General features: G+C 36.7%; 1 protein-coding gene across 3 annotated transcripts in view; it reads right to left on the bottom strand.

Annotated features, from left to right (window-relative positions):
- LOC122628790 (hemicentin-2-like) overlaps window positions 1–27520 on the bottom strand; it is a 267665-nt gene that overhangs the window by 230407 nt on the left and 9738 nt on the right. For all 3 annotated transcript variants that reach the window (XM_043811428.1, XM_043811429.1, XM_043811430.1), the window contains exon 2: window positions 23791–24479. In XM_043811428.1, coding sequence (XP_043667363.1) covers window positions 23791–23887 — 97 coding nt within the window. In that variant the 5' untranslated portion in view covers window positions 23888–24479. The remainder of the gene's footprint in view (window positions 1–23790; window positions 24480–27520) is intronic.

Raw genomic sequence — 27520 nt, 5'->3', positions numbered from 1 at the left:
TAACACGTTCCATACGTAGTTCGTAGATACAAATAAAATAAAATATATTTAAAAAAGGGGGGGGGGGGAAAGAAAATATACAACACCTCTGCGAACGATCGTACATGGGTTATACGCTTGTAAAATCTCGGCACGATTCGAAAATACAAGATCGTGAATTTGGACAATCGTTATCTAGATTTTTTTTTCACCAAATTTCTATGAACAAACGTTTAAATTCAACCAATATTGAGATAACGGGACTGCTATTTCGTATCAACGCGTGGATAATATTATTTCGAGAGTATCTCTCGATAAAGTCGAACTCGAAACGGGAATGAAAGAGAGAGAGAGAGAGAGAGAGAGAGAGAGAGAGAGAGAGAGAGAGAGAGAGAGAGAGAGAGAGAGATGGTTTACGCGACTCGAATAATCTTATAATTGAATTTGAAGTATAAATATACAACATATTCATATTCTTGATACACACGCAAACGTACATACGTAGTGCGTACGTTACATATGCACGAGTTGTTAAAAAATATAAAAAAGAGTAGAAATAATTAAACAACCACATACGTACTTTCATAATTTTCTTAACGATGTAAATAAAAAACTTTAGGTAAAGCATAAATCGTTATAAACGTTTATTAACGTAACGCTTGCATCCGCACGAATCACATCCTCGGTAGGTATGTACTTTTCTATTCGAGAAGGAAGCAGCATTCGCGTTCAAAGGAAGTAGATTCAATTCGGAAGGGGGGAAAGGAAAGAAGAAGAAAAAAAAGAAGAAAAAAAAGAAGAAAAAAAAACTTTCAAATAGCAGCAACTTTTTTAACCCCTCTCCTCCCTATTGCCACCGTCACCGTCGTTCTCCTCCTAAACCGAAAAGATTCTCTTTTCAGGAAAATTGAAAAGTCAACTGGCACGATTTAAAAGTTTGAAGATATTCGATACGGAGAAACCTGCTGGAGGAGTCACAGACTCGGCTAATTATGGTGGTCGTTAGCGTTACTGAATTGGACGTTTATTTTGTTCGTAACTTTTGGCGCGCGACTTTTTCCTATCTTTCTCTCTTTCTCTCTCTGTCTGTCTGTCTGTCTCTCTCTCTCTCTCTCTCTCTCTCTCTCTCTCTCTCTCTCTCTATTTCTCTAACATCCATCCCCCACCCTTGATCTTTCTCCGGACATACATAAACGTATTTTCCGTTGTACCTCCAAGGATTTTCCATTCCTGGTATAGCGAGGTTACTGCGGAGGAGATTAACTCTTAAATGCACGAGGCAATTTAGTAAACGAAGGGAGCCGTTTGTATGTCCCTTTACGTGTAAATTCATTTAGCCCGTCTGCTAACGATTAAACGTCTCGGTTATTTATGGACGTTCAAAGAGAGAAATAGAGAAATATATATGTATATATTTTTTTATATTTCTCAAAGGGATGAGTATAATGTAAGATAAAAAAAGTAACAACAACAGAAAGGAAGAAAGAAAGAAAAGAAAAAATGAAGAAAAAAAAAGATTAGATATAAAAATACATAACGGAAGAAAAGAAGGTTAGTAAAGAAATAGAATAATTATATACGGTTGGAAGTACGCGTGTGTATGTTAGAAAAAATTTTAATTTAAATTACGACTGTAATTAAAAATTAAAACTGTAATTAAAATTGAAGTGATCTACTTCTGTGTCTATTACTGAAAAGGTAAGTGAATACGCGGATGAAGAAAAAGAAAATAAAAGAAAAAAGGAAGTTAGAAAAGTAATGAAAGAAAATAAGAAGAAGAGAGAGAGAGAGAGAGAGAGAGAGAGAGAGAGAGAGAGAGAGAGAGACATTGAAAATAAAGAAATAAAATATAAAAGATCGACTACTCACGAGAAAAATCGTTGGAGTAATCGTTTAGTAGGAAAAAAAAAAAATAAAAAAAAAAAAAAATCATTTTTCACGACATTCCTCATCGTCTAGCTTGAACATTTATTACACTTCGAAACCAGTGCGGAATTATTGATGCGAGTCTGATTTCTTCCGCCGAACGACCATGCCTTCTAACGAGCGGAACAAAATATCAGTTGGCAGCATAATTAAAGTGGCGAAGTCACGCGTGTTAACACAGAAACGTTTCTATCATTCGTGAGCTCTGTATTACGTGAGGATGACAACAACGACGACAAGTACGTCATACATTCGAGTATGTGTACGACAAGTATGTATACATCTGAATGCATGTTGCTATATATATATATATATATATATATATATATGTATGTATGTATGTATGTATGTATGTATGTATGTATTGTGTGTGTATGTGTATGTAGCATACAAACCACATACATTAACTCGTTTATATCCTCTACCAACATACCTACGTATTTACTATAGATATCGCACGATATGTAGCTTCGCCATTCGAAGCTTCACCGAGCGCCGGTTAATATTAAATGAATTCGGATTTCACTCCGTCGAACAAAACGGTATTCATTTCTTTAATAAGGATTTTTAAATTCCAATTTATGACGTAACCACGAATAGCCGTCGGCCAAATATTTAAATGCCGGCTTTGTTACGAGATTAAGCAGTAATATTTCTCTGATTGATTAACAAATATCATCAAGCATCATTTTAGCGAATTGAATTTTCGGTAAAATTGTATCGTTTGGATTGTTCATTTGATATAGGTACTCGTATCAATAAAAGTAAATTTGTTGAGGATTACTTTTATGGATCATGATTTATTTAACTTCTAGAAAACTAGTAATTCATTTTGGATAGATACTCCGAAATAATCCCGAGAATTCGATAGAATGAATAGGTCATATATATTTCATCAGTTAGCTCTTTGAATATTTTAAATGTTTAAAGCAAAACAATCTACATGAGTATGTTCGATAGTTCCGTATATATTATTCGAGAATATCAACTTCAATCTATAATTCCAAGCAGTATGAATACCTATCGTGGAACCCTCCCTATATTCACGCTGATTTCTTGGAAATCTTCCAAACGAAATGATTGCTATGTTTCTTAAAAGTATAATAACGTAAGTACCTACCAACCCTCTCTCTGCGTTCTCTCTCTCTCTTTCTCTCTTTCTCTCTTTGCCTCTCTAGAAGACAAAGAAAAACAAAGTAAAGAAAAAAATTATTTGTATATTCCGCATTTATATTATCTCTAAGTATTTTTGTTTATCCGAGAGAACGAAAGTAATCTCTCTTTCTCTTTCTATTCTAGTAATATTGTATAAAATGCAAAAAAGACAGAGAACACGAGATTTATGTGGTAGTATTTACGAACAGAACGTAGCCAATACTTTCGGCGTTCCCATTCGTTACGCGCACGAAAACGCAAGGGCGCGACGTTTTCGTTTGTTCGCCTCGAAAGTTTCCCAAAGTTTACCCTCGAAGGACATATCGGTTATGTTAAATCTATGTACTTACATATCTATATACATACGTGGCTATACGTTACCTAACAATACCATTAAATTATGTACGTAAATTGTACGTACGCTTGTATTATAAACGTTACGTTAAACCATTATCGTTTTACCATTACAATCTCTACGAAAATGAATTTGATGAACATAAAATATCTTTATTTCTTTTTCATTTTTTTTTTCTTATTTTTATTATTCTTTGTTATATCGACGAGATACGTGATAGATATATTACACGTTCTATTTTCTAGAAAGATTTATAATCGTCGATATGAATGATACGTATATACAGTGTCCCAACGAAAAATATCCACCAAGATTATTATGAAATCTAATAACTTTTTTCGAAAAATCCAAATTAGTAACAATATTTAGAAAATAAGGAATTAATTTTGTTTTTGAGAGAGACAGATTCTTATCATAAATTCACTCTTTTAGACTAAGAACTTACCTCTAAAGAGGATGACAAACTCTCGCTCCGAAAAATTTTAAATGGCAATAGGGGTCAAGTAGCGTATTATTTGAGAGATCTTTTAATTCTCTTTACAATGATACTATTTTGTCTTAATTATCAATCAATAGTTTCTGATAAAATAAAATACAAATTCAATAGTTTGAAAACAATTTTTATTTTTTCAAATGTATATCGCCAATCTCGATGTGATAATACAATATTATATTTGCTTTCAATGGTATGCCGAACATTTTGCAGTACATTCGGTGGAATCTGACGGGATTCTTCGACTATCTATATATCATTGCCGAAGTTCTTCTATTGAAAACGGTTGAGTAGTATATATTCAGGATTTTGAATATCTTCATAGAAAATAAGAATCTAAGAGTTCGGATGATCGGAAAAATGCCGGTTTAAAAACTGCCGTATTCGAGCTGCATAATGTGGAGAAGTTTCATTGTATTGGACAAACACTTATTTCGGTATATTTTCGTCATTTTCAATAATTTCTACACGATCAATGGAAAAATATATATTTTCAGATAAATCAAAGTACGACTCTTTGATAAAATTATTTGGTAAAAATATTCGATCGAAAAGATTAAACAAGGTACGAGGCTCACACATTCATCGGATTACGTATGTTCGACATATCATTGAGCAAATACTTTTTATTACTGCATAGAGCGTTAAATAATTTGAATATTTAATAAAACAAAGCTTCTTTTCGAATTTGAATTTGCATTTTATTGTGAAACTTCGAAATGTGCGTTTTCGCAAATACTGCTGCTACAAAATTAGAAATAAAAATAATAACAACACCATTATAAGGAGAACTAAACGAACGATATAAGTCTAATAACGATATGATTTGATAATTTTTTATCTTGAGCTTCGTTGCCATTAAAAATTTTTGAGGGTGTTATCAACCCTTGAATATCAGCCCTTAGGAGGTTTAGTCTAAAGTGAATGAATTTATGATAAGTAGCTGTTCCCCTCGAAAACAAAGTTGATCTTTCTTAGCATTTTTCAAAAAAAGAAAGGAAGAAGATCAGTAAATTTCATAATAATCCTGGTAGACACTTTTCATAGGGAGACTCTGTATATATATATTGGCACTTTATATCAACCATAACTATACGGGAAGACACATCGTATGTACCTATATCGTACGGATAAAAGTTCGTCGAATTCAAACTCTGTCGAGTGCAATTAACCACGATCCGACAGGGTAAATCTCGCCTGACACTCTTGCCCACTCGTCCACGTCGATTATTCTCCCGACGATTCCAATTATATACATACATACTGTGTGTCATCGTACAATACGAAAATCTATCCGAAACGATATCTGCGAAATGTAGAGTAGAACAGACAGGTATGAGTCCAAGGGAGTGAGAACAATTTTTTTTTTGTTCCAGATAAATCGACATACCCTCTTTATCCCTCTTCTCTATCTATCTATTACTCTATCTCTCCTATTTCCTTCGACGAATTCTCTTTTGCGTTAAAATTTGAATAACTGTGCACAGTACTCTTTCCTTTATTCGATAACGTATGAAAAATATTAAACATTAAAATCACGTTCGCTGCATAACAACTCTCTGAAACGATTTCGAATTTCGATAACAACGAAATAATCGTCTTTTTCATTTCATAGTTCTTATTTATTTAGGGATAATAATATTCACGGTAGATTTAACCATTACCAGTCAAAACGATTGCTTTCAACCGATCGTTTCGACAAAAATTTTTACTTCAAATTTCATCGCATATTCGATCGAGAGGTACTATGATTTTTTTATTATATACTTTCAGTCGATTAATAATATAAATTTTTTTTTCTAATCTTGCTTTCTTTTTTCTCATATAATACATATATACAATCCAGTAGTTGAATATTTTCTTATATTAAATATTTTTTTACTAATCTTTTGCCTTTTACTAACAAGTGCTGATTATTAGAATAAAAAATGAATTAGGGAAACGATCGATTATCTCTGATTTAGAATTACGAACTGAGCCAAAAATTCCTAAGTAATTTCAAAAACCGATTAGGCTATATATTTTTCAGATTATAAATCTAAGCCTAGCATGTATCAATCTGAGAGAAAAATAAATTAGCCTAAAAAGTCTCAAAAAAAATGTATCCAATTGATGCTTAAAATCAACTTAAATTGAACTTTTGACCCAACTAGAAAAACTTTAGCCCGTCCAACAATTAACGATTATTATTTATAAATATTAATACATTCTCCTTGATTTATGTTATCGATACATATGAAATGCGAGATATCACGGTTATCCGTCCGTAACGAGAATAATAATAACAATTATTATTTGATAACTTTAATTCTAATAATATTTATTCTAATATTCTATAATTCTAATATATTTATTTGAAACTAATAAATTAATAGTTCGATCTAATCGATATATTAATATATTATATAAACGAATGAAAAACCAGCTAAGACATTCTCCCTTCTAACATCGTTTCATGCTAAATATCGAACGAAGAAATGTTTGTTCGATGTTAAAGAAATAAAGAAATAAAGAAAAACAGAAAAAAAAAACAAAAAAAAGAAAGAAAAAAAAGTGGGGAAAAGAAACAAATCAGGAATGCAATCGGTGCAGTTTTCTAACGTAGGGAACGAAGTCATTCTCGAAGCATAGTCACCCTCGTCCTCATCGTCCACATTCTCGTCCTCGTCTTACCCTCACTAAGGGTAAATCCCTCCGGGCCATTACGTCCCTACAGAGTCTCGCTGTATCTCGTTGGTGCAGGCGAACGATCGTCTAATCTAGTCTACTCTTCCCCCTCCTCTCTCTCTCTCTCTCTCTCTCTCTCTCTCTCGTTTTCTCCTCTCCCGCATTTTCCACTCTATAGAGTTATTTTCCTCGACGAGGCGCGACGAAAACGCGGATTAACGCGTGGACGAAAGAACGAGTAACGCGACGATACATTCTCTTTTCCCCTTCGTGAAAAGGATAAAGAAGGTAAAGATCTTCAAAAGGATCTCAAGCGCGACGAGGACGACAAGAGGAAAGGAAAAAAAAAGAAAAAAAAATGGAGTAAAAAAAAAAGAAATACGGTCTACTATTTCTTTTCTACTCGACTTGCTAATATTTCACGAACGCGTCTCTCTCTCTCTCTCTCTCTCTCTCTTTCGCACACATATTACAGTCATACCTCTCTCTCTCTCTCTCTCTCTCTCTCTCTTTCTTTCTCTCTCTTTCTCTCTCTTTCTCTCTCTTTCTCTCTCTACACCGCTTTTTGACAACGTGCGTTCACTCTACGTGAGCTAGTGACTCGATAGAAGAGAGAAAAAGAAAGAGAGAGAGAGAGAGAGAGAAAGATAGATAAACAGACAGAGAAGAGAGAAAGAGAGAGAACAAGGAATTGCATTCTTTTGTCTTGTACCTTCGCGAAAAAGAAAAGGAAATAAGGAAAAAGAAAAATGTAAGCTCTCCGCCGAGAAAGCTCCTTTTATTCCAAGAGATTACCTAATATACTTGGCCAATATGATAAGGACGTATTTTAAGGCTCGTATAGTATTACTTTTCTTTCATTCTTCTCCTTCTACTCTCTCTCTCTCTCTCTGTCTCTCTCTCTCTCTCTCTCTCTCTCTCTCTCTCTCTCTCTCTCTCTCGTTCTCTTTCTCTCGTTCACCGTCACGTAACAGCCAGAAGCGATATAGCCAAAGGTTCCATCGGTACCTCTCGATATCGTCCGAGTTCAATTGATCGTAACCCACTTTATATATGGAGGCGGTAAAAATATCGCGTTTACCTTTTTCTCCTTACCTTCGATCCCACAACCCTCTTCTTCTCTCTCTCTCTCTCTCTCTCTCTCTCTCTCTCTCTCTCTCTCTCTCTCTCTCTCTCTCTTCCTTGCCTTTGCTTTTGCTTTTCATTCTAGTTTAGTCCGGTTCGATCCTCTCTCAACCACGTTACTTTAACCTCCCTTTTTCCTACCAACCCTCTCCTCCCGACTCCAACCTCCTCCCTCTCCTGGCACATCGACTTCGTCCTAGTACAACCGTGTTTCTTCTTTCTCCTTTCAATGATCGGTGGCGAACGTCGAACAGAAAGGAAAACCGAGCTCGGAATCTTTTTCGAGAAAGAAAAAGAGAAAGAAAGAAAAAGAAGAGAAATCCAATAAACGCACTTCGATTGCTAAACCGTACGGTTACGGAGTTCGCTAATTGCAACGAATAGCTTCGTCTAAACGTACCTGTCTGCATAGATACATATATACATACATACATATATACGTGCGCATCACACGTTTAAATGGAACTAGATTTTTAACTCCTTCTGACCGCATTGCGTTGCATATCCGATAATGGAATCCATCATGGATGTTCTTCTTGTGGGAGGATAAAAAGAAGAAAAAAAAAAAAAAGAGATAGGAAGAGAGAAAGGAAGAATGAGATAGGAAGAGAAAGAGGATGGTAAAATAAAAAGCAAATACATACTTGATTTTATATGAAAGAGACGAAATTTCGACGAATTCGAATTCCTCGTTTACGTTTTTCCATCCATCCATCCATCCATCCATCCATCCATCCATCCATCCACCCATTCACCCTACCCTACCCTATCCTATCCTATCCTATCCTATTCTATTCTATCCTTTAGGATTTATCTTTTTTTTTTCCTTTTCCAAGATTCCATCGGTTTATCCGTAACGATACAGAGCCGAGATCGCCACCACAACGCGGCCGAGAATCCTGATATTGAAATACCTACCTACCCGGTGGAATTCCGATTATCGGAAACAAACGGGAGACAATTTCTTTGGAGTAAGTGAATTTGCGAATAATCGATGGAAATGGCTTGCCCCCTTTTTTCGTAGATGGAAAACGGAAGAGAAGTCTCTTTCTCTTTCTTTCTCTCACTCACACACACACATTCTCTCTCTCTCTCGTTACATGTACCAAAACATGAAAAAAAGAATCACATTAATGGGATAGGTAACCTCCTACTTTCTCTCCTTCCGCCAGCTCTCCCGTTAAAAGAATTAAATCGAAATGGAACTGATTTCGAGCTAATCAGACTATTAGCTTATCGAGCGTTTCTTTTAAATGTTAGTTACAGGCACTTTTTCGGTTCCATATTTCGATCGGATCGTTGCATTTGCTATTCCTGTTTTTTTTTTCCGTTCCTCTTCTCCTCCTTCTCTTCCTCCTCCTACTTTGCTCATTAACGAGCGAGGAAATTATGTCGATTGCGTCGTTCACGTTAAAATCAATTATAAATGTAAAATGTACGATATTGCTTCTCTCTCTCTCTCTCTCTCTCTCTCTCTCTCTCTCTCTCTCTCTCTCTCTCTCTCTCTTTCTCTTTTTCTCTCTTTCACTCCATCTCTTTCCTCTCTACCCGTCTATCTCTCTTTTTCTCCGAAAGCTCATAAAATAAAATCGATTAGATCGTTCAGCCACCCAACCTACCTCCGACGTCGACCCCTCTCCTCCTCCTCCTCCTCCTCCTCCTCCTCATCCTCATCCTCTTCCTCCTCGCCTGTTCTCTCTCCACGTTTCTTCTTTCTTTCTCGTTCGAAACGATCGACATCTTTAAAGGAAACAGCACGATTCTTTTTCCTCGATTCGTTCGAGTCGAACCAAAGTCCTCCCTCGTTCCTTTTCAAGCGGTTCCAACGCCCGAAGAAAAGCAAGCCGGACTCGCAATCTTTTTCCAAACCGCACGATTGCGCTCGGAGGAATCCAATAAACGCAGCCCATTGTTAACGTACGCCTCGACTAATTGCGATAGCTACGTATCCCCACGAAAGAAAGAAAAGAAAAGGAAGGAAAAGAAAAGAAAAGAAAAGAAAAGAAAAGAAAAGATTGAGACAGATGGATGGGTGAGTGGGTGGGTGGGGTGGAGTGGGGTGGGGTGGGCTGAGCTGAGATGGGCTGAAATGGGATGGAATGGTTGTGTGGATACAAAGTAAGAAAAAAAGATAGAAACGGTCAAGATAGAAAGGAAGAAAGGAAGAAAGAAAGAAAGAACACATAGTGGACACGATGATGGTCTTTCAAATGAATCGAATTTTTCGCGAATGGTCCTACGAGTTTTCTACGAACGATGACCCTAGAAGGATGCGGGACTTATTCTTAAAAAAGGGAAAAAGATACGTATATACAATATATATAGAATAGATCAAAGAGAAACAGAGAGAGAGAGAGAGAGATAGTAGAAAAGAACGATGCATATTTCGCGGTCGCTCGAGAATCTCTTTTGTATTCGGTGCGCCTTAAAGAGGCTTTTGTAGCATGGGCCAACGTTGGACGCGAGTAATGTCTAAGGATATTTATGTTCGATTTTCTGAATAGACGCCTTTACCAGAGACGTAAGTACTGCTTGGAACGGTACTTTTGGAATAATACTCAATTGTAAAACTTCTCTCTCTCTCTCTCTCTCTCTCTCTCTCTCTTTTTTTTCTTTAGATGCTTTTTCTCATCGATGCACTGCACGGTTTGTAATTTTCGGACGTTATCGAGCTCTTCTTTCTCTATCTCTTTTCATCCTTTTCTCTCACTCCCTCTCTCTCTCTCTCTCTCTCTCTCTCTCTCTCTTTCATTCTCCTCTCGCAATACCGATAACCGATACCTCTAACGAACTGGCCGCGACCCACATTCAACGCTTTACGATGCATTTCCCCTTGCAAGAATTTAATATTGTAGGTATTCCCGCGAAGTCCATTGCACTAGATCTGGACAAAATTCGAACCGTTAACGTTCCTGTGGTAATACGTTGAGAGAATCTCTTGGATTCCAAAATCATCGATACGACGATACCGGATTGATGATTTTATTTAACTAGATTATCGAATGAATAAACAAGCACGCAGAAAACACTTATCTCGAATCCTTTGGGAGAAATTTATTCCAAAAGATGCGAGATTACGAGATCGTTATGAAATCGTATATATGGTTTCTTAAGAACATCAAAAAAAAAAAGAAAAAAGCGCGGGAACGCTCATCGAGTATTCATCATCTAAATTTTTCTTGTTACTGATTTATTTATTTATTTACGTATTTTTTTTTTTTTTTGATTCGAAAATTCTTCTTGAACGCAACGAATACTTCGAACATAAATAATGAATAAATTATATCGTTACGATGATTTGTAAGAAAATCATTTTTTAAAAATCAGTTTTTCTTGTACTATTATAAACGAATTAATGAAAACGGTCAATAAAAATTGATCGAAAAATGCATTGAGCCAAACTCGCCATCGATTACATCATGAAATTCCCGTAACCATGGAAATAGGAAATCGCTAATAAAAGCATACGTTTCTACTACTACCGTAACGTTATCACAATACAATTTCAGTGATCAATCGTTTCAACAAAATGAAACATTACGAATCACGCGTCAGTTGGTTTAATAAAAATCATTTTTCTACTTTCTCTCACTCGATGTTTATGTTAGTTCAGGTGCATTGCAAATAGGTAGGTAATCAATATGATCGATAACAAAGATAAACATGGCGATCCCAAAAGAGAACCAATAAAACGATTGCTTTCAAAGGAATCCAGAGAATTCAGGCACGTAGAAAGAAACACAACAAACAAACACATACACGCACGAATAGAATATAGTATGTGAAATTAATTAATTCGTAACGGTGCCTACATTAGCGTATAACTGGTAACGCCTTGCGGCTAACCACTATATATGTATAGTAATTAGATTCGCCATAAAATCTATATAATTGGTGAGGGCGATCATTAACAAAGTAAAATCATACGCTTTAACGGATACCTTGATTATCTCTATTTATTCGGGATTCCCTAGACACGCGATTAGATACATGTATATTGACGTACATTTTTTCATAAAGATCAAAGAACGAATGTAATCGTCGGCATTATCGACCAAAAAGAAAAAAGAAAAACTCATCGAATCACAAAGAATCTCGTTATTGCGCCGGTAACAAAGATTAAACTTGTGCGTTATGGGAACGAACGAAAAAAAAAAAAGAGAGAGAGAGAGAGAAAGAAAAGGATAAATAAATAAACAAGTAAAAAGAACTGCAAAACGGACGGTAACGAAAGAGAAAAGGAGAGAAGGAAAGAGGTAGAAAGACAGAGAGAGAGAGAGAGGGAAAATTTGTATAATTTTTCTCTTCCGTGTGCTTAACGTTTAATGACGTGTGTGATGCAATTTAAGCTGGCAACGGCGAATACCAAGTGGAAAAGCGGAGCATTGCCGGACGGAACGAACGATTGTGCGTCCTGGAAGCGACTACGGGGAAGAGAAGAGTACGGCAGAGAGATGAAGAGAGAGAGAGAGAGAGAGAGAGAGAGAGAGCACTTTTTGTCCTCAATGGAAAAAAATTTGTAACGACGTTTTCCGAGCGAGTGAATCAGTGGGAGAGATATGTACATAACCATAGACAAATACATACACTTTTATGCGAGTATACGTGTGTAAGAGAGACATACAAACTGTAAAAGCAGCGAAAAACTCCTGACTCTCTCTTTCTTTCTATTTCTTTCTCTCTCTCTCTCTCTCTCTCTCTCTCTCTCTCTCTCTCTCTCTGTCTGTCTCTATGTCTCCTTGTCTCTCTCCTCTCACTTCCCTTAAGGAGCAAATTCTCGCTCGATACGGCCGATGCGATCAAGTAGAAAACTCACTTACAATGCCGACACGTCGACGACGCAACAACATTTGTATCTCCTTTTGCAGTCACGCGTCGAATAAGTATAGGAAAAAAATATATATGTATACAAAAATAAAAAAAATAAAAAGAGAAAAGAATATCGTGCGGAACGAGCGTTGATAAACGAAAAGGAAATTTCTTTGAGCATTTAAATATCCATAGACGTATAGATATACGTACGTACGTATGTATTATACTTACGTAAACGCATTCGTATTCACATCCATAGAAATAGATAAAAGATAGTAGTATGCGACACAAAAGAGATTAGAATTTCATCTTATACCTTCCCTTCCGGATAGATGCGTCTCTCGCACTTCGGTGAAAAGAGAACGATATATCGACTGCATACCTCGAATACTTTGTCCTCTCGAGCGAGACTAAGAAGACGAAAGAAAATAGAATTTTGGTTAAGAAGCGAAATAGTTCCATGAGTAGCACGAAAATCACGTTTAATGTTATCGGTAAAATTACTATTATAATTATATATAATATAGAATTTATGAATCGACAAACTCATCATCCTTTATGGATTATTCACACATCAATCATCTAATTGAGATATATTTAATAAATGTAAAAGAAAAAGAAAAAAAAAATATGAACTATACGTAGATAACACGATAATAAATTAATCGTCTTTTTTGATTACTTACGTTAATTAACTACAATGCAATCGTGTAAAATATATATTTTATCGATCAAAGAAAAACGTATATCGGATTAAAACGATCTTTAAAGGGATCAAACGGATTTTTCGTACAATAACGAATGTGATAAGTAACACGAATATAAAGAGGAAGAAAGAAAGATAGCTAGAAAATCGTTACTTGTCACAAGTTGTTCAACGCAAAAAACGTAACGCGAGACGCCCCACGTCCAGAGTACAGTAACGTCGTAACGGACTTAACAACCCGCGGACACGTCCAGGGAATGAGAAAGAGGCGGGAGAGAGTGGGAGGGAGCTCGTTTGACCATTTGCCAAGCGTTGATCAACCAAAAAGTTGTCTTTGGATTCTCAGATAAATAGGCGAAAGAAAGAGAGGGAAAGCTGGTCCAGCGATCCGTGCGATTCTCGAAAGAAATAACACGAGAGTTTTCCGAAGAAATCTTGCGAAATAAAGGACGTAGATATATCTTTTTTTTCTATCTTTTTTATCCACTTGTTTCTTGTCCCTCCGTCTCTTGGAAAAATAGAAAAAAGCAAAAAGGAAAAAAGAAATTTACTCAAAATATGCACGTATCGTTCGTTTTCTCATACCTTAATAAAAATATAACAGATCTGTGCGATACCTGAAAGCTTATGAAATGAAAAATGATATTGTAAATTTGAAGGGAAAGAAAAAGAAAAAGAAATTCGACAACGCAAGGGACTTTCGCGTATTATCGCAGTAGAAGCATTTAACGCGTTAAAGCTCGCGTATAACTCCCGTATTCGTACCGCTATATGGCTCATAGTCGCGAGAATATACGGATTAACGATTCCATTAACGGCCTGCCGGTGCTAGCGGCGTCGCGTCATAAACGTTTATCTCCACCGTTTCTTTATGCTAGCCCCGGCGTATGCATCAGGAACTTACGAGCGTTTAATTTATATCCGTGCATTGTGCTATCCGATTCGATTGGAGTAACTGCGTGACGCACTGGCGCCATTTCTACTTGCTGTGGATACGGTTGGAACGTGAGAGAAGCGAGAGAAGAGCAGAGCGGAGCAGAGCGAAGCAGAGCGGGGAAGAGAGGAGAGGAGAGGAGAGAAAAGAGGACAGGAGGGGTAGAGGTTGAACTCACGAGTCGATTCCGCATTTGCGTTTCCGCTTCGATATTCGACACGAAGACTTGCGCGATAGCGAATTAACGTACGAACTATATCTACTACTAGCTCTACGCATAACTCGTTTTATTATCGAACGTGCGACAATGCGAGGCGAGCATTTTGGGCGAGAAGGGGCTGTTTCTCGATTTCAATCTAAAGTTCGATTAAAAGCCGGTGCCGGACGATCGTTATAATAACACCGCCGTCCGTTCGCCGTATTCAGCTAATTTCGCTTTGCCCTGACAATGCGATAATACGGTATACAGTAATTCGTCCCGAAACTTCCCACCGTTCGTTTGTTCATTTGTTCGTTAGTTCGTTCGTCTGTTCAATCGATTAAAAGTATCTCTGTATGTTTCCTACGAGTAGGTACGAAGCAACTTATAATCCGTTTAAGTACTTTCTCATTACGATGTATTTATGTATTAATAGGAAACATCTGTCGTGAGGAGAGCTCGTTAATGGCGTCTATTTTCTGGTCGTACGTCGACTTTCATTAGTAAATATTTTCTCGCTTCGATACTTATCGTATCGTTAATGTTTCACTGTTAAATAACTACCGCTACTACCGAAAACAATAATAATAATAATAATAATAATAACGACTACCACGAAGAAATTAACGAAAAGTAATAAAACTAAAAAGGAAAACGAAGAAAAAATATAAATATATAAATTTCATGTGTTCCTGTATTCTTCCAAAGAAAATTTATATCACAGATACTATCAGTGATATCGAACGAGAAATCGATATCGACGATACCACCATCGTCGGTTCGGTATACGCGCCGCATATTTTTCGCGCTCGAGAAAATACAGGAATTTGGATGACAGAGAGTAATATTTAAAGGTGAGAACGCGTCCAACTTGTCGCGGAAAATTTTCTGAAAAATTCTCCAGAAGCTGCTTACCGCATGGTACTGGTATACCAAACGAAGAGATATAAATGGAACGTACCTATAAGCGAAATAGAGAAAGAGAAAAAGGGAAAATAACGTTTATTGTAGTAGGATACACGCTGTAAGTGAAAACAGAAACAAACTTATCTCTAACAATAATCGCAAATCTAAAAAAAACAATACATATATATATATATATATATATATATATATATATATGTATGTATATATAGTGGGATAGTTTGTGTATGTATCATATATAATCATATATACACTATAAATAAATTTATACATAAAATACACGTACAGAAACACAGACAATAAATTAGAAAGAAAAAGATAAAAGTTGAACTCAACAAACATATGAACAATTCTCAGGCGACTTAACTTACACGCTGGACCCCTCGTGAAATACCGAAAGTAAAGTCGTGTGAGTTACGGTTCGTTGATTCTACTATCAAACACGTGTTCCGTGATGAAAAGTTGCGATAAAATTGATATTCGATTGATCGATTTTTGTTCGACTATGTAGTTTTAAGTTACTTTTTTTTCTTTTCCTCCTTTTCCTTCTCTTTTTTCTTTTCCTTCTTTGTATTTTTCTTCTTCCCTTTCCTTTTGTTTTTTTTTTTTTTTTTTTTTTTTGAAAAATAACATTTTCCAAAAAGGCATATATGTACATTACAATATCTCGATGTCACGCTTTTAAAAAGAAAAATCGGGCTTAATCGTTGACTACTAGCAAAATAGATCGAGTAGCGTCGATTACTCGTACTGAACGCGTCTATCCATTTCCGTACAGATAATAGACGTTTCCCTTCGTAACGTTCGACGTGGCTCTTTCTCTTCAATGACGACGACGACGACGACGACGACGACGAAAACGACAGCTTTTCATCGAATAGGAGAACCCTCATTGTGAGCTCGTTAAAACTTCAATGAGCTTGACTATTCCTATTATTATCTATTCATATTATTGTCATTATTATTATTATTATTATTATTATTATTATTATTATTATTATTATTATTATTATTATTATTATTATTATTATTATTGTTGTTGTTGTTGTTGTTGTTGTTGTTGTTGTTGTTGTTGTTGTTGTTGTTGTCATTATTACTATTATTATTATTGTTATTATTATTACGTAGTAAACATTCTTTTCGTGTAAATTAATACGCAGATTCTCATAAATCATCGTCGCAATGTGATCGTTTTCTCGTATAAATACACATACACACGTACACACGCAACAGTATAATACAATCTCTTGACGGATTCGACATGATATATAAGCAGATAAAAATCAAATCTACGACCTCGACGCTCGTGTAAGCGATAATAAATAAACATTCGATGAAATATCTACGTATATCTACGTATATCGCGTAGAAAAATGGAATTACGTGAAGTTGTTGTGATGTTGTAATCAGTTATACGAATACATCGGGGTACTTGAGGTAAAGAGGAAGAGAAGAAGAAGAAGAGAGAGAGAGAGAGGGAAAAAGGATAATGAAGAGAGTAAAGAAAAGGGTTGCTCGACTAGTATGAACGCGATATTTTTTATAACGGACGAAGGGAGAACACGGACGAAGAGACGCGTAATTAAAGGATTAGACGGAGACAAAGGATAAAAGTTCAAGTGCGGCGAACGCAGATAAATTGTTAAGTACGCGAGTGGCCACTGACTGCTGCTCTTCCTACGCCTCGAGAGCTTTCCTCGAGGAGAGTACGTTTCTCTCTTCTTGCTCGACTTCATTCCGCTCGAGAATACGAAAGAATTTTACATGGTAGTCGAAAAAAAGAGAAAGGAGAGAAAGAGAGAGAGAGAGAGAGAGAGAAAGAAAAGAAAAAATGGAAAAAAAAAGAAAGAAAAAAAAGAAAGAAAAAGTTCGTTCCAATGATGAAAACGATGTATTACTTCTCTTTCATTATCGACTTCTTTCGTAAAATCCTTATACCCGAGATGGAATGAAAATAAATTTTTATGTTAAAAAATAATACGTACGAGATCGCAATTATCGTCGTAAAGTTAGTAAAAAATTTTCTAAAAGGACGTTATAAAATGAAAATTCGAACTCGTGAATTGCGAACGAAATTCCTGTTTTTATTATATATCTGTAGTATTTAACCACGTAAAAGTTGAAATATGTTTATACATGACTAGCCAGAAGTTCCTCTACATCCGTACTTTTTCAATCTGAAAAGAAAATTAATCTAAGAAGTCTCGAAAAAGAGTAATTGATTTTCACCTAGAAACTTTAATACTCGAATCCTTTTTATATATTTTAATATGAAGATTCAGCACGATGAATATGTTTGTAACTCGTTTAATCAAATAAAAAAGATATTGGCTCCTATTACGAAACTAATTATTATTCGAGTGTAATCAATTCGAAAAGAAACCAACGATATCATTCGAACTTCCTTTTATATTTCTAATTACTCTTGATTACGTAATTATCAACTATAAAAAGAGAAGCTAAGCTAGCTTCTCTAATAAGAAAATAAAAAATCTAAATAAAATGCGGTACACACTCGGGACTCGGGTGCCAAAGGGGTTCGAGCAACTTGCCAAATGTCCAACGGAATTACTTTTGAATAATCAGTATCATTTTTTTTTCTTTTTCTTTTGTTTTACTCTCTTTCTCATATTCTTTTCATTGTCTTTTTTTTTTTTTCTTAATATTTCTCTTTTCCTTTTTCTTTATGTATATATATCAAAACGGTAGGAAGAGTTGCGTTCTCTGCCAATGCTAATGCTAACGGGAATTCGGAACGAGTCATTGTTCTCTTGAAATCGTCGTCTAGGTCTTCGTCTCCTTTCGTAGTATTCCTCGGTTGTTGTTATTGTTGTTGTCGTTACTAACAATAAGCATCGAAAGTTATCTCCGGCCCCGTACGAAACTCGAAAACGGTTCTAGAAATGAATCGGCGACGTCTTAAGAGTAGACGTTGCTTTATAACAATGAAGTCCGATCTTATTAGAAAATAACGTCGTCGTTGTGTGACATAATCTCGAAGCTCTCTCGTTGCACGGCTCTCGAACGAGTTCGTTCCCTAATGGTTTCATCTTCTCGCTTACATCACTTACGTTCTCAAACCTCTCACTCACAGAGAGATCAAAAGCCTTTTCTATCTATTCCCTAGGGAACAAGCAAATACCAAATGAAAATAGTACGAGTAAGTTATGCAAACGGATTCATCTATCCAAGGCTATGAGAGTTAAAGGTCGAACTATATATTACCAACTTACGACGTTATATAACATGGGAGTTTTGGATAATTAAAGGGTCTCTTCGTGTAAGTTTCTACCTGCGACATATTTTTTTATTTATTTAAAAACTATATGAGAGAGAAAAAGCTTGTAATTCCGAGTAAACTAATTCTACCATAGACCGTACGGCTCTCGGACATTGTTGTTGTTGTTGTTATTATTATTATTATTATTATTATTATTATTATTATTATAAATATTCCACAACGTTATTTTATTCGATACTGGAGAAAAACATTAGCACTGTGTTTCCAACTCTCATTCATGAAATATGTATCAGAACCTGTAATTTCTGTATATAAATTAACCGTCTTTACCCACTTTCCATAAGGGGGAGAAAAAGATTTGTGTGCGTGTATATATGTACACACACTCACGCGCGTGCGCGCGCGCGCGTAAGCTATAGTCACTTTGACGGCACGTCTTTTCCCGCTCACGTGGAGCTTCTCCCTCAGGATATTCCAACATCAGAAACTTTTCCCACGAATCCGATGTACCAGCGAATAATGCATCTTGACGCATATTTCAAGATGTCAAGGAAAGATAAAGAGAGAGGGAGAGAGAGGGAGAGAGAGAGAAAAAGAGAGATAGAGAAAAAGTGTATCTAGTTCGCGTAATCAAATTCGAAAAGTTCTCTCCTTCCGGTAAACGGACAAGGAAATCGATGTGATCAAACGTATGCTCTTAAAACGAAACCGCTGCGAGTCGTTTTCCCGTCGTCGGATATAACTTTTTATTAGTCAGACTTTCCCTCTTCCTTTTTTCTGTTTTTGTTTTCGTTTTCTTTTCTTTCTTTTCCTTAGGATCAACATTTAAAAACAAAAGAACTTCTTCAAATGTAGTCAATTCGATTTAAGAATTCTTCAAATACGCAGAATATTTTTCATGTAAATAAGGACAGACGTATCGTTTAATCGTTCGTCTCTTCCCGGTTAATATTGTCTACAAAGCGTTTGAAATAAATTCGAAGGATAGAGAAGGAGATTATTTTAAGAAGACCATTGATTTCCGAGCATCCGGAAGAGACAGGACGAACTCTTTGGACTTTCTAGAAGCGAGAAAACTAAAGGAAAGATTTTTTTTTTTTGGTCTCAGCGAAACACCGACGCGAACAGCTTCTCCTTTCTCTTTCCTCCATCCCCTTCTTCTCTCACCTTCCATTCCCCAACAAAGTAGTCTAATTTTAATTTAATCTTAATTATCGAAACGGTCTGATCCACGAGGCAAACTCCACGAGGTTTAACCACTTTCTCGGTCTACTTTTCCTTACCGTACCGTTGGCTTCCCTTTTGACTTTCCTCTTAGCTTCCCTCGCGGGATTCTCCTTCAACATCACCGTTACTCTCCGCCACCACCATCACCGCCAACATCGCTAGGAGCCTTCTGGTTTTACGCTTCGAGAAACCGTAATTACTTCCGTTCCACGTTCGATATTAAATAAAACATAACGCTACGGCCCTTAATCGTCCATTCGACGATAGACGAGACAAAATCGCGTTAAAAAATCTCTCTATTTAAAAATATATCATCGATTATATTGTTTACCTCATTATATAAACTATATTAAAGAAGAAGAAAAAAACATGTACTTTGATTAGGTTCATAACTATGTCACAAATGATTTCAATGAAGAAGCATTCGGTAACTTATTTATTTATCTAACGATGATTAGTTATCCTCGTTCGATTATCCTCCTTCTATTCGAGACAAAAAAGAAATGCATTGGTTAGCTTGATAACTATTTTCATAAATGATATATAGTAGATATATACGAAGAAATTATCGATAAGGTGACGATCGAATGTAAAATAAAGCAAAAAATGAAGGGACCGATAGGAACTCGCGAATTAGATTTACGAAGGTCATCCCTCGCCAAATCCTAACTGCATCTGGGATCAAAAAGCTCGCGGATTTCCCTATTCGTCCAGCTCTGAATTCAGCGACCTCATCGAAGCCGAATCACCTCGTATGTTCCTATATTCTCTTCGGCCATTCGCTTTCTATGTCTTTATATAGGTTACTCTCGCGCGCGCGCGCGTGTGTGTGTGTGTACGTGTGCACGCGAACGTGTCCGAGCGTATGTGTGCGCGCGCGTGTGTATATTTGCGCGAGAGTGAACTCTGCTATCCTACCTGCTGGCTGATGGATTTATCGTTCACGTACACGCGCAAGCGTGCGGCAACCGATTCAATTTAGCTTAATTTAAGATCCGCCAGGCGCGTTTTCCGCAGACTAAAGAACTGCCGCGATTAATTCCCGTTCTCGTGATTCTCCGTTACGCTGCCACGTAAGTAGATATCTCTTCTCCTTTGTTCTTTTCTAATCTATTTTTTAACAATGCAAATATAACCTTTCATCATTCATTTCTTCTAATGGCTGTTTTAAAAATATAAATTGAATTTATTTATGAAAAGAAAAAAAAACGAACAAATTTTCTTTTCATCCGTCGTATCGTTTTGAAACATCTTGTATTTCCGTATTTTTTTCTTGTAAATCTTTTAAATTTAAAAATTTTGTTCTTTCTTCTCCGTCTTTTTCATATTCTCTCTCTCTCCCTCTCTCTCTCTCTCTCTCTCTCTCTTTCTCTGTCTCTCTTGCTCTTTTTTAATCCTTTTAAAGCCATTTTTCCCCAGTTTATGCAACTTCTCATTTAGTTAAACGCTTATCGCCGATACGGAATTTTAATACCGAAAGTTCCCATTAAAATTTTCATTCGCTAAAGTTGTCCTCGTCTTGGAACGCTCTCTCTCTCTCTCTCTCTCTCTCTCTCTCTCTCTCTCTCTCTCTCTCTCTTTCTCTTCTATTTGTGTCGTATTCCTATTAACGACTCACCAAGATTTATCACGAGTACGCGGAGTTCAAACGTCGACGGGACAAAAACTCCATCGGGTGCCGTCAAAGGTAGCATCATTTCGTCTCTCGCACGTACACCGAAAGACGGAGAAATAGGAAGCGTTTGACCTGTTTACGCGTTGTATTTGTACGTACGTACGTACGTACGTAAGATACATAAGAGCACGCTCGCGTTCATCCAATACGACATAGTCTCTCATAGAAACGGAGATTTGTTTGACGAGGGTCGAACTTCCGAGCACGTAGCTTACGTTTCATAACGATTCTGCGGAATGTTCCTCTTGTTTTCGATTAATTAAATTCCATATAATGAAATCCTATATAATATCTTCTTTCAAAATCAACTGATCCAATAATATCTGATAATTATTAACTAACAACTACACATCATTATAAAATTTTTATCGTAACTTTTTTCTTTTTTTTTTTTTTTTTTTTTTTGAGGGATAAAAAAAATGAGAGGTCGTCTGGTCAAAGGTCATGCACAGCTCGTCGCTGATAAGATTTTGGAAGATGCACGACGCCGTTCGTGAGATCTAATGGCATAGAGATTGCTACGTGAGCTCGGCAACGCGAAACTAATTTGTCCGCCACGGTAAACGACGACTAGTACTACGAGGACTACTACTACTGTTACTACGACTACTACTAGTACGACTATACGATGACTACGACGTTAGGACAAACCGCTCTCTCGGGTCAAGAGCGAACCTACCTTTAACTCGCTTTAACTCCCCGGCCAGTGTAACTTTGACGGGGAAAAGAAAAAGGTTTGAGCTTCTCTCCACTTCGAAACGTGAAACTCCAGCGAACGAACGTACGAACGTAAGAACTCGTCACCTTTTACACTCCATTTTTTCCCCGATTATCTACATCATCCTTCGTATATATATATATAAGAGCACACTCGTAATCGAAAAATTCGACATATTCGTGCGATCGTTACACGTCTAAAAAGAAAAAGAAAGAGAAAAAGAAAAGATTCGAGATACGTTACCATATATCAAACGGAATTAAAATCGCGATCAGGGACATCTAATTGCCGACGATCCGTAACAAATGTCACGCTCGATCCGTCGTTGAGAGTCTCGCACACGATCTATTGAAAATCCAGCAAGTTTCTCTCGATGAGAGTTGTACAATCGAAAAAGTTCAATATCGACTTGATTGGATCGCCAACTGCACGTATTACCAACTTGCTATACGCTTCGCATCGGTTCGTAACGTTCGCCCTACGCGGACACGCTTTATTCAAGTTGAAGGGGAGAGGAAAGGAGGGAGGAAGGTGGGGAGATGGGTAGAGAGGTTGAGGAGGAAGGGAAACATTTTTTCATCGTATCAACTTTTTCATCTCGCAAACAAAGCAACGTCCGCCCGCCGCAAAGTGAAAATCGACCGAAAACAAATGTATATATATATATATACATACACAAATGTGTATATACTCGTTGAAAACCCTAGATAGAGATGTTTTTTATTCGATTGTTTACGACCCATTCGAACAATTTCGAGTAGTAATCGAGATTCGTTAGAATGTTCTAACTACACGTATACCTTTTACATTTTCAAACCAGTCGATTTGAAATCAACATTTATCATAGACAAAACTGACCAATCAACCAATCGTATAACGAACTCCAACTCACTGTTTCAAGAGATAAGAATATTACACGAAGATAATCTTCGCAAAAATATCACTCCTTTGTTCTTTACGTTTCATTTATTTGTTCCTTTTTTTTTTCGTTCTTTCGAACGTATTGATTAACACTCGTGTGAACAGTAAATAGTACATTATTCGAGAATGATTGAATGTATCACTAGGCTTCAGTGTATGTATATATGTGTGTGTATCTGTGTTTGTGTGTGTATGCATATATAGGTATATACATATATATACCTATACATATAACTATGCGAATGTAATCCCATAATACCAGCCGAAACGCACGTAGCATCCGGCTTATTTCTCTACCGGTTGGCGAAGATATTAAAAAATATTATGCACGATACCCGGTGAAAAATAATATTCGCACGTTCGTTGAACTTTCAGTATGTAGGTATCTCTACTAATGCTATGTGAATACATAGATACAGCACATCTATATATACACACGCGTATATCTATCTATCATCATCATCATATATATATCATTATATATATATATATATATATATATATATATATATATATATACACACACGTAACAATAATATATAGATAGATATATTCGAGATTTATAGCGGTAAATATGTGTAAAATATTGCTATATAATAGCCGAAGCTGCGAAAGACATAAAAAAGATTAAAAAAAAAAAAAAAAAGAAAAAACACATATAAAAAAGATAAAAAAAGAAATACACGTATGAAAGAACGCAATAACGTAAAACGTTCGTCGTTAGGGTACTTACCAATCTCCTGATTGGTTATCCTCGCGCGACAAGGGACGAGGAAAAGGGTGAGAAGAAACGAGAGAACGACGGAGACGGCCATTTCATCTGGTGGCATCTCGACGTAGTCGGTCCAACGCGTCGGCGTCGTCGTCCGTGACCCCGACACGACTTCTTCGCCTTTTCGAATTTTCTTCCGTTATCTTTCTTTCTTTCTTTCTTTCTTTCTTTCTTTCTTCCAATCTTTCTTTTTTCTTTCTCTCTTCTTTCTTTTTTTTATTCCCAGTACAACCAGAGAGAAGAAATAGAAGAAAATGGGATAACTCTTCGCGTCCCTCTTCACCCTCTCACTTTTCCTTCACTTTTGCGAGACTACCCTCCAGTTTCTCCCCAACCCCCTCCACCCTCCCCCTTCCCACCCCACCAACACCCACTAACACTTTTCGTCAGGCAACTCTTTCAACAATCTCCTCTTTCTTTTTTCTTTCTCTCTCTATCTTTCTTTCTCCTCCTCTCTCTCTTTCTCCCTCTCTCTCTCTCTCTCTCTCTGTTCCTCTCTTCAAAGCACTTCCTGTGACTCGAACACTCCACCGATGCAGTAGGCTTGCACTCTCCTCTTTTCTCACCCTCGTGGTCCTTCACTCCTTACTCCTCATTGTCGTCGTCCTTGCTAGATCACAGTCCCCCTTTTTTGCCTCGCCTTCGCGAACCTGCAAATATCATCATTAGTACACGTTAGAAAATCGTTCTGAAATATCTACGAAAGTCAGTAATATTATTTTTTAAATCGTTGTATATATGTATCTATATGTGCGTTTGTGTGTGTACGCGCGTGCGTAGATAAAAAAGAATATTCGAGTCAAAAATATTGACTCTCGTTATTTTTCGTCGTTATATATATATATATATATATATATATATATATATATATATGCGCGTCCGTGTGTGAATGGGTAGAAAAATATTCGAGTCAAAAGTATTGACTCTCGTTATTTTTCGTAATCCGTTCGAACGATTTCGATGGTGCGTACTTGATATACCTACAGAGAGAAGATTTAAACGTTAGTATGTAATATTTGTGTATATATATATATATTTATATATATATATATATGTATATATAAAGAGAGAGGGAGAAAAAGGACTATCAGGAGAAAACACGCATTTCGTTTAATCGTCTCTTTCAAAAAGGTACTTCGTTGTTTGAAAATGTTACAAAAATATAAATCTCTTAATCTAAATCCGTTACCCTTTGTTTTCCTTTAGATATATATCATTTTATCGAATATTTCTTTATATAACCATTTGGACGATATCGAAAATATATATATCTACCTATTAATTAGCGATATTTACTAAATAGATTTTTCTCGAGAGTAAACATACGATGAGTACTTAGTTAACACAGTCCTGATTTCTCACTTTCAGAAATATGAAAAGTCGTTAGGACGTTCTCGACCTCGACGATCGTATGTACGTGTTGACGACTTTAAAACCTTTGGGATAGGGAGTTAACGTCAGTCGTTAATTTAATCGAAGCAGTCACCTCATTTTCATGTTCTAGGCCAAACAACTCGCAGTAACTTTTCCGTCATCTTCTTCCTGTATCAGCTCCGCTAAACAAAATCGTTAACCGTAATAAACTTTCGTGGTACCTGGCGAATAAGCTCTTAGCAAACGCAGCTAGTTTAACGTTCGGTTGTTCTCTTGATAAAACATTCTCATCTTCTCTCCTTATCTCTTTCTCTCTCTCTCTCTCTCTCTCTCTCTCTCTCTCTCTCTCTCTCTCTCTCTCTCTCTCTCTCTCTCTCTCTCTCTCTCTCTATCTGTCTTTCTCTTTCCCTCGAATTTCTTCACCCTCCAACGTTAACCTTCCGGATGAAAATTAATTTGCAACTTTTTGCCTAAATTAATTATAACTACGAACAATTTTCGAGACACGACGATCCCCTTGAGCCTTTTACAAATTGCTATACTACCTGTCATATCGTGAGATAAAGAAATTAACTTTTTGTTTGTTCTCTTTTTTTCTTTTCTTCTTATCCACTTTTTTTCTGTTTCTTTTTCCTTTATTTTTTCTTTTTTTTTTTTTCGTAGAATTGGTTTCATTAAAGCCGACAATGCGATATAAGAAATCAAAAGTATAAGAATGAAATTTCTCGAGAGAGAGATACTTTCTTACCCCAAAAATAATATATATATTTAATATCAAGAAAGACACATGGAACGTGACACGTCCGACGACCAAAGTTATACTGCTCTTCCCTCTTGTTTATTCCTCCCTTTTGTACAGAATGCTTCTCTCTTTTTTGTCGTCGTTCTCCTCCCTCTCTCTCTCTCTCTCTCTCTCTCTCTCTCTCTCTCTCTCTCTCACGCGAGTGTTTCATCCATCCCGACTTCGTTCTTCTTATTCGAAAGGACGAAAAAACAAGGACAAAAAGTATTGAGCTTGATCGACACGATTTATAACGACGACATAAAACTAAACATGACAAATACATACTTACATACATGTGTACATACATATGTATGTATGTGTACACACACACACACACACACACTAGCTAGCTATAAATCTATAACACGTCTTCACCCCGTAATAAATTCGCAAGTTTTAAGGCGTGCTTCGGAACATTAATTTCCACTTTCCATATTCTCACGGCAACGCTTCATGAGCGAGGAAGTAATGGAATACACATACCCGAAGCTGTGCGCCCTGGCATGCGATTACAATAAATAAGAGTGGGGTACATTACCGCGAGCGTAACCATTTTCTAAGCTCGTAATCCGGGACCATTAAGCACGCGACGACTAACGAAAATATCCATAGATGTTTTTCATACGTTCTACTATCTCGTATATCCGACCTACGTCAAGAAGAACGACGGATTCGTGCTACTGTGAAACGCGTAATGGATGCTAACGTATCTAGCTATTTTGTTACCGTCACGGACACGTCACAGTCACATAGCCGATAAATCGTAAAAGGCAAAAGCTTAAATCTACGAAAGAATTGCAAACTTTTCTTTCAAGGCGTATGGAAACAAAAGAAAAAAATAAAAAGGAAAAAAAGACCAGAAAGAAGAAAAGAAATACCCACGACGATCCTAACCGTGATATTTAAAAGAAACGATTTTCTTCGAATGAAATCTACAGGAGAGTATAAAAACAATTGTAGGTGGTTAACACTTGGTGTTGACGGTAAGCCATAACACTATATTCGTGTCATGGTTCCTACGTTACGTTACTAACTCTCTGAGTGTTAGAACCAAGCCAGTGGTACCTGTATTTCTCGTAAGCACCAAGAAGAGCTAGACGGTTAATACTAAAACCCTGAGTTGTCCTTACGTCGTGATCATTACGTGTGTGCATCCTCCAAGCGACCGTTCCTACCTATCTACCTTCCTACCTACCTACCTACCTATCTACCTACCTACCTACCTATTCCACCAACCAACCAACCAACCGACCAAACAGCCAGCCGGCCAGCCAACCAACGAATTAGATAGCAACCAAGCGAGAAAGAGAAAGGACAAAGAGGGAAAGAGAGTAGCCGAGAGAGAGCAGTTACAAGCGGTAGATAGCAGTATTAACGCGTGCGTTACAAGACCGAACGTTGGGGGAAACCCGCATTACGCATTAGTATCGGCTTTTGCAGACGTTAAAACCGATCGACATTGCGTAGGTACATTGCCGAGTGCAAAACCGATAAGCTCGATTAACGTCCGCGATACTCCTCCAGCGCTAAAAT

The sequence above is a fragment of the Vespula pensylvanica genome, chromosome 4 (assembly GCF_014466175.1).
Source record: "Vespula pensylvanica isolate Volc-1 chromosome 4, ASM1446617v1, whole genome shotgun sequence".
In the NCBI taxonomy this organism is placed as follows: domain Eukaryota; kingdom Metazoa; phylum Arthropoda; class Insecta; order Hymenoptera; family Vespidae; genus Vespula; species Vespula pensylvanica.
This window is presented reverse-complemented; position numbering and strand designations above follow the sequence as displayed.